General features: G+C 37.2%; 1 protein-coding gene across 4 annotated transcripts in view; it reads right to left on the reverse strand.

Moving 5' to 3' along the window:
- The window catches only part of TENT4A (terminal nucleotidyltransferase 4A), a 58,020-nt gene that overhangs the window by 14,785 nt on the left and 31,207 nt on the right, over window positions 1–12,028 (reverse strand). For all 4 annotated transcript variants that reach the window (XM_064429039.1, XM_064429028.1, XM_064429018.1 and 1 more), the window contains exons 9-10: window positions 8,552–8,652; window positions 8,125–8,297 (exon numbers count right to left, since the gene is read on the reverse strand). In XM_064429039.1, the coding sequence (XP_064285109.1) occupies window positions 8,125–8,297; window positions 8,552–8,652 (274 nt within the window). The remainder of the gene's footprint in view (window positions 1–8,124; window positions 8,298–8,551; window positions 8,653–12,028) is intronic.

Genomic DNA, 12,028 nt, shown 5'->3' on the forward strand with positions numbered 1-12,028 from the left:
AACAGTGCAACATATGACTGCAGTCATATGAAAGATTAAGAACTTAAATCCAGGCTTCTTTTCTTGACATAGGACGAAAACAAAGTAAAATAATTTACTTTTCTGCAAAATGTATCTCCCGTTATAAGAAGACTAAGGACTCCATCACCAAGAGAGTATTTACTTGCCAAAACCTCATTACTGACTAGGTCTGGCCATAAGAGTTTATTTCAAATCCATTAATAACTCCAGGCTTAAGATACCTGGTAACTTCTCAGTTAATAACAGCTACCATTTCAAGACATTTCAAGTTCCATTTTCAAGACAGTATGCTTTCCTAAGAGCTGAAGTTGCCTAAGATTAATTCACGACCCCAGTGTGTTTCAGTTTGGCTCAATGCTAAAAGAGTCTAACTATCCTAAAGTCAGTACTCAGAAATAAAAACTTAAAACAATAGAATGCAAGTTTCTTGATAGTGTGATGAGTCTGGGTTTTCACCCCCATCTCTAAGAATGAACTACAAAAGTCTTGGCAAAAAGATCCTTATTGTTTGCACCCTCAAAATTTCTTCCACTAATTAAACAATTTTTTTTCTCTTTCTCACAGCATTCAGGAGCTGGAAGCTGTGAGAGAACAATGACCATTTCAGTAAAAACTCTGTTCCATCTTCGAAAGCAAAGAACTGAAAATTGTTGTTTATAGTTAACACTTTACACTGTACATTTTCAACTGTTCCTCTCCTTACTTACAATTACAGTAATTTAACAGATGACTGCTGCCAATCTTACTCCTTCTGACTTTTCCCATTCCAGCCTTCTCCATTACACCTGTCTCAGCATCTGACATTGTTATGTGTTAATTCACAAAGCTGAACCACAGAAACAGTAATCACCTTCTTACTAGTTTCACTTTCTGAATCAGCTCACCACAGGATTAGGTGAACGCCAGCGCAGAAAAGCAGGAGCAGCTAATGAAAGGAAATTTGGCTAGTAAATACATCCTGTTACTGAATTGGCTTAGTAATGTGCAAAACCACCTTCCTTTGAACATAAAGCAACACCAGAGGACTTCAGACATTTCCTAGTTTACAGGAGAAGAACTTCAATGCATGGTCTCACTTGAATGGCTTTACCTCCAGCCTACCTAACTGTGCTTGATAAACCACCATGCTTCCAAAGGTGACTGTATGATCAGCCCCTGCCCTCATCCCATTTCTTCCACATTGTGTGCCATTTCCTTTCTTGGTAGGTGGAGCCGTAACTTCTGCTATGGTGTAAATAAAGTAGAATGGAGATGAACAAAATTTCTACTTCTATGGAAGGTCACAATTTGCATCAATATAGTTGCTCCACTTCCACTGGCCAGCCTATAAACAATATAAGTCTTGAGTTAAGGTGAAATTGGTTGATTTTTTTCTGTCTTTCATTTCAAGAAGAAAATATCTTGGTCACTGTGATTACAGAGGGGAAAAATGAAAGAATATAGGACACACAAGCAAACTAAAAAATATGCGTCCTCCAAAGGCATTAGTGTTTGTTTTACAGAAAGACAACTGAAAACATTATCTAGTATGTACCAGATTAAATACAAGCCCAGTACCCCTTCAACCACCCCTCATTATACCCTGAGAGGCCTGACTGTAAGCTTATTCCATGTTTTATCAATATTCACTGTATTTCACATAAGACATCTTAAATAAAAAAGATCCCAGAAGTGTGTCATTTAAAACTTCCTTTGTTGCCCCAATACTTTTATTTCACAGGCTTTCAACTGGTCTGTATATAAAAATATTTCCACTTTGATTTTCAAGTTATGCACTGAATTACAGGATTCATTATGAAAGCTGAGCATGCACCATACTAGACTATAAATACTATAAATACTGAATTTAGATTTTATTCCATCCTAAAATGGCTTAGGTACCTCTGTGTTTTGTTGTTTTTTTTTTTTCATGGGAGAGAATGTTTAGATATGCAAGTCCACAGCTTAGACTTTGGCATCAGAAATTAGTCTTTAGTCGACTCTTAAAAAATTATGTGCTCCTCTCCTTACTTCACTGACCTCACAGCAGTAAAATCCCACTTTACTTGCTGAATTACAGGTTCTCTCTTTATTCTATGCTGCTTAGAATAACTTATTAAATAAAATTAGTTTAGAATTTTGTATTCAAAATTGTGCCTCCTGCAGCTTTGCAGAAATTTATTCCTACTTCAAGTGGATATGGAGAAGAGACTGCTCAAGAAACTGATACAGAAGAACTGAAGAAAAGCATGAGACAGTACAAAACTCCACACTATCAGAGATACATGTTAAAAACTTCAAAAACAAACATGGGGCCATACAGTGAAAGAAGAAAACAGGCAAAAGCAGCACTGGAAAAATCTGTTCCCCTCTAATCCACAGGAAGTGTTCATAATCTGCATAGCAAGAATAAGAAAAAATAATGGTGCTTCTAAGGATTTGGGGGCTTAAACTCTTAAATGCCCCAAACCAAATGTCAATTAAATGCTTTTCCCTAGTTAGGATCAGGTTGTCTGTGTCTCTGCATTCAGTGTTGCCCACTGCTTTATTTGGAGACAAGCTGTCTGCAAGTCAGCACTTACATCTCTCTGAAGGCTAAACATTAAGAGAGGCTTTTTGAAGAACATGCCTCTATTTGTTCAGGAAGGGGAGAAGCTTAAGACAAAACCTGCATTATTCTACACAAAGATGATCAACTATTCATACATATTTGAACAGTTACTTTGGTTAGGACATGAGAATATACAGGCTCATAAAAAGAAGAGGGAAGAGAGAAAAATTTGAGTAGCTTCTGCTCTCAAGGCTGAGAATTTAATAAAATTCTCCTTTTTAAAGGAGAATTTTGAAACCTCCTTTTGCCCCCACTCCTTATACACACAATTTCAACTGCAGTCATTACAACGGATTTAACAAGACTACAAGAAGAGCTGTTACATATTCTGAAGTGCCTGTCCCTCTACTGAAGATAAGCATGCCTCATGCCTGCAAATTTAATCTCTTTTAAAAAGCACAACATTTATCCAGACAAGATATGTCATACACTCTATCACCTCTCTGAATATGGAAGCACAATAGTTCCTGCTAATAGCTGAAATGCAGTCCGGCTAATAGGAAGGAAGGAGAGATGACTGATAACTTCATTAGGCATGTTGAGTTCAAGTACTAAACCACCATTACTGTAAAGCAAGTAAGGGTTCCAAAAATCAGTGTGGATCTTGTATGCATTCAGCAGAACTGAAAGAACAATGAGTCTTACGTTCATCAGTCATATTTATATATTAGTCTCAGAATGTAAGCATCCAATCAAGGTACTGAACACAAAATACTTCAATACAATGAAAAAGCAGATTCACAGAACACTGAAGGTTCTGCCCAGCAGCATATTCTTGAGCTGAGGGGGCTGAACCATGGGCAGATTAAGCACTGACATGCTGATGAAAGGGTTACAGTTTATTTCAAGAACCATCTGAAAGAAGCTATTGTAAATGTTAAAAAGTTAACAAGAGGCAAGGATTGTGTCATCTCCAAAGCTAGACTACAGGGGTACCTTTTCACTAAAACTTGAAACATTGGCATGACTGCAGAACTCAGAGACCTTCACGAAATTATCTCATCACAGAAGCCCACACAACATTATCACCAGAAACACTGAGATAAGGTGTATGAAATTTGGTAGAAACAAACTTCAGACAGACACCCGGAGTTTCTGTGATGGACTGGATATGACATTATATATCCATAAGGTAACAGAAAAGGGCTTTAAGAATTTTCTATTAGCTATTTTATCTGCTAATGATAATCAGATATCACTGTCCCATAAAAACTTAAGCTTTATTTGGCATAACATTATCAGAATTGCAGAATATAGTTAACACCAGAAATCAAACCAGGCCAAAATGAGACAATGCAGAAACATACCTAGGATTATTTCTTACTTGGCAGAGACTGTTGATCAGGCAGTAGCTATTCTCTAGCACTACTCTAGGACTGCCTGAGCTAATGAAAAGCATTTTTACACAATGCTTAAGCAACAAGAAATCCTGATCACCAGTTATAGAGTGCAGGTCCAGAATGAAAAAAAATACACCCAGGAAAAAAACCCCAACCAACATAGCATTTTCAAGAGGAATTTGGTCACTGCTTGATTGTGAGACTGACATCTGTAACTACTCAAAAGAAGTAGAGAGCTAGGGGAGAACATAGCTCATTTCATCGAGTTTCAGATTCTCAAAGCAATCACTTGACTCAGTACCAAGGTGAGTTCTTTTAATGCCAGAGGCTTGCTTTCTGTTGTCAAACAATTTGATTCTGGCTTTCATAAAATAAAAATTCACACCCTTTGCACTGTCCTTGATGGCAAAGACATTTATAAAAGATTTTCTAATTTTTATGTCAACTTTTACTGGATCATCTAGGAATGCATCATATTGTACAACTTTCCTGTTTGCAGGAGTGAGGAATATACCTGTTTTTTTTGGGCAGCAATAGGATATTTGAAATTACCAGAAAGCTTCATTGAGAGAAGACTTACTACATACATCAGTTTGATAATTAACATAACTGAGAAAGATATATGAATGGTCTGATATGTTCTGATAACCAGATTACTTGTATCCATAAGGTTTTTTAATATGTGTTCTTTAGTTTGCTCCAGATCCCTAATATTTACATTCTTCACAGAGCCAAGGTAACGCGGCAGGAATTTTAGTACTCAATATTTTGCACAGAACTATGTTAGAAGTACTGCTGAGTGAGTCAGAGCTCTGTATTGACATGTACAGTAGGACAATCCCATAAACTGAACAGCTCTCCCACTAATAGTTACAGTGATACCCGAAGACAGGCTTCTCTCCCACAACATCTTTGATCCAAAATTTACTGGCCGTTTGAAAAGCTGTCCTTTGCGATTAAGCTTTTACAGTTGGCTAGAACACCTACTAAAGACAGCATGGCTAGAATTTCATTGGCCACAGAGTGCTAGACTAAGCACGCATTTTGAAAAAAAATCTTTCTACTTCAAGAAATTCGTAAAAGGATACCTTTTGTTCAAATTATGATCTGGTCTCATTATTTTTCTTAATATTATTAATTATATCTTAATATTCTTAATTATTCTCTTATTTTGGGGGTGTGTAGACACACAGTGGCCCAGAAGTGTGTTCTCCTGCAAGCTAGTCCTAGATGTGCAAAGATTAAAGTAAACATCCTCCTGAGTTTCAGATGGTATGCTGAGAAAAAGCACATACATCTAAAATACACAGGGAAAGAGAAGACTGTCCTTTAAGAACACAGTTCTCTTGTTCCTCAGTGGTACTTAAGTTCTCCACTTTAAAAGGTTGCCACCAGTATGGAGAACTCAGGGTAGTAACTGTAAGCTCTTATTTTCTTCCATTTTTATGAACATATAGAGACATTGAGAGGCTGACTTCTAAATGCCAGCTCTGGTTTATGACAATCCAGTCTTGAGAAAAACATGCTCCTTCTTATTATTCTGTTTTCCTGCTGCCGGAATAAATCTATAACCATTGCTTTTGCTGAAAGACCCATAAGTCCAAGACACCAGAACAATTATCCATTCAGCTGCTGAGTTGTATTTACAGATTATTAATGCAAAACCTGTAATGCTGTCAGAACTCCAAGGAAGCAAATCTTTAAAGACCATACAGCACGCTGCATTGCAATCAACTATTAAACTATAGGGTTTAATAAAAACTCTAGGATCCCTGTGAGCAATACTGCACTGCTCTGATAATGCCTGCACACTCAATATATAATGCCAATATTGTTTCCAGGATATGTTGACAAATATATGCAAGGCCTCCAGACTTATCACCAGCGAACAGTGATGTGATGACTTCAAAATACAACTACTTCAGTGGATGGCTCGAGAGGGACCATGTGAGAAAGTAATGTCCCAAGTTTTCAAGCCTATTTCCTCTTCCTCAACACAAGTAAGCTGACTTCTATTATACTGGTATGTAGAAATCAGTAAGGACCCCTTGATCACTATTACCAGTGAAACTTTAGCAGTAAATAGAAACAAATATGCTATCTAGTGTCTACGATTTAACAGATAGGATCCTGCATCTCATAAACGGCAAAAGATATCCTGCAGTCATGAAAAATACACCTCCTGAAAAAATTCCTTATTGTAGAGTTTGTGCTTAAGGTTAATAGTGACATAGGGAATAATATCTTGCTATTAAAACAAAACCTTAATTATTGGGAAGAAGTCAGCAAGCTGTAACTCTAGGGTCTCCTCATCTCCTGCATTTTCTTTATAAACTATATTTTGCTTTCAGTCTTCCAGTACTGGAAAATTTCAGATGATTTAACTTTAAACAAATACAGAATCCTTCCTGAGGAACAATCCTTCCACAAGATCAGAGGTAACACTGCATGTAAGCCTAAAGTGAGGAGATGCACCATATTCATAAATACCTTCTTCTGAAGCTGACAGAAAAGCTCGTCACATCATGCCTATTAATAATGCACCAGATGTTCTGGCACAAACACCAAGTTGTCATACATGCCAGATGTTCTTCTGCTGCAACCTGGGCACAGCACTATGCCAGATCATAGCAAGATCACCTGACTATGGCAGAATAGGCTTCTCTTCCTGAATCATGTGCAGCCCAGGACTGCTCAGCCAGAACTTTCTCCTCGCACACCCAAGTAAGAGTAGGATGAACTCAATAATTTTTTAGAAACCTGCCATTCAATTCCAAATTAAGTTAACATGCCATCAGTCTGCTACGGACATAATGCCAATATATGACCTAGTCTTTCTCATAAGGACATGGACATAGTTTTTTATTTCCTTAGAAAACATAGCACTTCCTTTTACTTTGTGAATGCCCAAGTTGATTTCAGTTCTATCTTGTTGAGAGCTTCCTTTTCACTTTTCATTAATTTCTCTGGCATCAGGCAATGTTCACCTTCAACATCAGGCTAAGCAGGACTAAGGGGAGTTCATAACTCACCACCCAATATTGTGTACTCCCAATATAATAAGCAAATATTTGCATTTTTCATAAAATTTATTACAGCAAAACCTTTCCCACTGATATACTTAAAGCAGGAGCATAGCTAATAGTATCACTGGCAAGTATCATGCTGCTTTTTGCTCATTAGCCAGAAGGTACAACTAAAATATTTGTCCTGTTTACTCAAGGTGGCTTGAAAAGGCAATTCAACACAAAAAGAACAGTAGCATGAAGCAATTACAGAAAGTAACTGGAACACATATAGGCAGTGCTTGTCCCTCTAAAAGTTACTAAATTTTTATTAAATACAATTCACAATTTTTTATTCCATATTTGATTAGTTTTTGAAAGCAGTCAAGAAACAGGTATTTGGCATCATCTAGTTATTCACTGCCATAGCTGACTGCATATTACATCTTGTTCCATCAATGCCTTTACCTAAGACAAAATGCTCCAGAAGATTCACAATGAGACGCACACGCCTTGCAGAGCCATGCTTTGTAATCTGCACTGCCCAATTCTGCACTGATTTAACTTTATGCCAAAAACAAAACCACCTGGCAGAACCTTAAAGAGTCTGGGAACATATACTTCAAGAGACTGCAGTCTCCTCTTCCAGGAAGTTATAACAAAGCCCAGCAACTACTTTAAAGTAAGGAAACTGACAAGAGTTTATGCAAGTGCCCTGTTACCATTAAAACATGAACTGACTGCTTGGCTGAAAATAATGAGTATTATTCACCTTCACAGCACAATATAATATTCATGTTCAATTTCAGGTATGGGGAACAAGGATCAGAATTTGACAATGGAAGATTTTGATTAATGGAAGGATATATGAAGACAATTCTCCTCTTCTACTTATTTAGCTACTGTTAAATTGGGTTGTTATATTTCATTACATCTAACTACTACCACAAAGGGTACCAAAGATTTAGGATGGAAATAAGACCCATTTAATTAATAAACAAAAAAATTTGTTTTCAGTAATTTTTCTGAGCAGAGGACATTACTGATTTGTTGTAGCAGTTTAGAGATAGCATCACATTAACTGATATATATTCTGCTGTATCAATAGGAGGCTTTGAAGATAACCTCTGCTACTTGCTAGTTTAACCCATTAAAAGAAAAAGCTTACAATGTCACTGCTGGAGAGCGATGACACAGAAGAGGCAGATGAACCAGAGGACAACTGTTGTGTGCTGGCCAATGACAATGCCAAGTGCTGATTGTAAGATGGTTCAGAGTCTCTGTTCTGCTGCTGTTCTCCATTGCAGAGAGCTATCGGGTCTCTTATTTTCAACCTATTATCTGTTAACAGAAAACATAAGTATCATTTAAGAGCACAGAATACAAACACATGGGCCTTGAAGTCTAAGAAGAGCTGCAGTTTAACAAGCTAATTGAAAAACAGGCTCAGAGAAAACTAATCTTGGGTTAGAAAGTTACAGGTTCCTTTTATTTTTTTTTTCCTGTATATCTGAATGATTAATTTCAAGGCATGAGTATTTTGAATTACATCAAAATCAAGAAAAAAATTTAAGTTGGTTTCCTGCTATACCTACCAAGTTCAGGTGATAAATTAATTTTGCTCCCCCACTTCTTTTTAATCCAGGCCCTGTAGTCAATCACTTCTTGGGTCACTTTGATGATTCTACCTAATGTGCTAAAAAAATTTTTCAATTAAGTATTAAACAAAGACTGTTGGTTACATATTTGCAAGCATTTTAACAAGCTACCAAATTACACTAAAAGTCAGTTTAAGATATCCCTAACCAAAGAATCGTTTTGAACCTTCTTTTTCTTAGCACACCATTTAATCCACTGAAGCACCACTTATATTCACTTTTTTTTTTTTTTACCATACTAACATGCAAGCAGTGACACACAGGTAAGATTTTTACTCTGTATTTCTAAATGGAATGCATATTAACTATAAAGCATGAACATGGTGATAACTGTATTTGATAAAAGCAATTTATGGTTCTTGTATTTCTGCGTACAGGCAGTTTTTCCACAGAATGTGGATTATAAACAGGTATGGGATGTACGGAGGACAAAACACATCCCAGCACCACAACTGGCTGTGTGGAGACAGAGACCTTCACTAATCCTTGCTTCTGGATCTACAAAACAACTTGCAAGGTGATAAGGCCCCCACAATTATAAAGGAAGTACCATGGATCGTGAGGTAGTGGAGCAAGAAAGAGACTGCCTCCAAAATAAGGTAGAATTTCAATAAACTCATAACAGTAAGAGGTTCAGAGAAAAAGCTTACCTGGTCCTGCTGTACACTGACCAGTTATCAACAAAGTAATGTTTTTCCAACACACTTTCCCAACATTCAGCTATTTGAATCGTACTTCGAGTCTTTTTGTTTGGGAGATAAATATTCAAGCTCTCTTTTCATCGAGACTCGTCACTGAAACACTAACTACAAACTCCACACTCAAGATACATGAAGAAATTACTATTGTACACAAATGGTCTGTGCAAAGTTACCACTGTGGAGCAAGTAATGTTATTTTTTTAATCTTCAATGGTTACATTAAAGTTTATTTTGTATTTCACATCATAAAGGTACCTTGTATTGGTACTGGAATTTTATTTTGGTTTAGGTGTACAATGGGAAGGCAGGACATACATAAACCCTAATATATTTAGACTGCCTTTACTAGGTTTCATAGTAACACTTCAGGTAGCAATAATTCTCCTACTATCCTACAGATTACTATCTCATACAAGATCAAATATCACAAGTTCCATGTTAGTCTCCAACTTTAAAGATATGTTACTGTTAGTACTGAAAAAGTCAGTCCTGCAAACAATGAACCATATAATATCATCTAAATTACAAGTGCAAGTGAAGCTGCAGATGGGCCACCAGTACAGAATGCATGTCATCCACCATTCTATTTATGTAATGTGGATAAAATGATGCCTGCTGGAAAATAAAATCCTGACTCTTACACGCAGAATCAAAGGTGTGCTTGTCATCACTCAGAAATTAAAGATTTGGGTAATAACAAATCATACTCTGAGAACCACAGTTCAATAGCTAAGCACAGCACATTAAGAAAAGAACAAATAAATCAGAGGATCACATTTTGTTAATGTATATCCCATTACGTAATAGCATTTTAAATACTCAATGCAGTTCTGGTTTCTCAGTCTCAAAGAGTAAGTTGAGCAAGAGGAAACAGAATGAAGACGGGGATGACCAAAACTGCAGAGATTCAGCTGTGGCCCTAAAGCCACAGCTACCAAAAGAGGAACACCAGTATGGGAATCAAACATGCACCAGCTGGGTCTCGTCAGCACCAGGACAGGGAAGGGAATTCTTAGAAAGTTTCATCTGAGAAGGCCTTCAGAAAGAGTTGAGCTTCTACTCTAGGATTACACATAAATTTCACAACTACCACCAGCTGTGGTCTTACACAACCAGAAAGTAAACAAAGGCTGAGTAACAAGCTTATTACATATGAGGAGTTTGTCAAACCTGATGCTTCTTGGAGTACTGTCCTGAAAGTGAAGCAAGAGTCACAATTTCACAGAGCAGAAGCAAAATGAACAACAGAGGTTGGCATTTTTATCAGACTGGGTGACTGATACACTGAAGAACAGGCAAAATGGGTGAAGTGACTGCTACACCAACAATTGTGGCAGAGCTGCACACACAGAATGGGAGAATATGTTCTCCCACCAGTTCATTTCAAAGAGCACGGAGATCAAAGCTCTAAACTCTCTTTTTTGGAATAAAGGTAGAAAAAAGGAAATTCACTAAGCTCTAAGGTCAGGAGTCCAAAGGCAGCTCCATGCTATTGCTTGTGCAGCAAAATTAAAAACAGTCATTATGAGACATCAGAAGCTGAAAGGTGATTAAGGTTATACTGACATATACTTAGTAAAGTAGCAAAGAAAGAGGAAGCAAGTGTGATCAAACCAGGTATTGATCTCAAAAGAAGACCATTTCCTATCTTTGGGACACAAGCACATCCATGGGTTCAAAGAACAATTTTTTAAAATAAGCATTTTAAAATTGTGCCTAAATTTACTTTCAACATTGGAAATGCTTAGGAACAAGAAACCCTATTAATCTACCCTGCCTTTATTGTGAAAACTGTCATGCTTTTGGGGCTTTTATTTCGACTGAGGCCAGAATTTCCACAGATGTCTGAGACAAACAGTTCTTCAAATATGTTTGTTTGGAAGACATGAAAAAATACTATTAATTGGTTAGTAAAATTAGACAGGTCTCCTGAGAAAGACACCCCTTTGCGTTTTTTCCCTTAATATTATCATATAGTAAGACCAGGAATAAGCTATTTAAAGATCTAGTTTATTTTATATATTTTTATATATATTTATATATTATTTTATATATTAATAGTATATTTTATATAAGGAAGAGACCCAACAACTTTCCAAGCACAGAGATGGAAAGATCACTTTCTACCTGGCTATGGTTGTTTTGAAGACTATCATCTGTAAACAACTCCACACATGCAACAGGAAACTGCCTAGGCTTTCCCAAAATCTGACCTGTTGGCATGACAGGTCTTTCCTTATCCAGATGCACCACATCTAGCACAATACAGAAGATTTCCAAAGTCTAATTTACGCTGAAGTGCATGTGACAGCAAAACCAAGTCTTCTATTTCTCACTGCACATGACCTCTTCAGCTTACCAAATGTGGCTACAGAGCTGTTCAGAGATGCAGTCTGAGCACACATTCCAAGCCAAACTATGTGACAGACCAGCATGTGACCCAAGATCCAAATCTGTGAAACATAAATATTAACCTAAGGATGGATTTTTGTCACATCCAGAGCAGCACAACTTAAGGGCTGTGAGATGATACCGTACCATTCTCTCCCTCTTGCCCCAAATGTGAACGCCTGCTTCTTCTCTTGCTTCTGATCAACCCTTCATCAACCACAAGCTGGATCAACTTCTTGACATGAATGACAGAAGCACTGAGATACTTGTTTTCAGTCAGACCAAAAAGTCCATCTGACTCACCTTCTGACTGCAGGACTGC

The sequence above is a fragment of the Passer domesticus genome, chromosome 1, assembly GCF_036417665.1.
Source record: "Passer domesticus isolate bPasDom1 chromosome 1, bPasDom1.hap1, whole genome shotgun sequence".
Lineage (NCBI taxonomy): Eukaryota > Metazoa > Chordata > Aves > Passeriformes > Passeridae > Passer > Passer domesticus.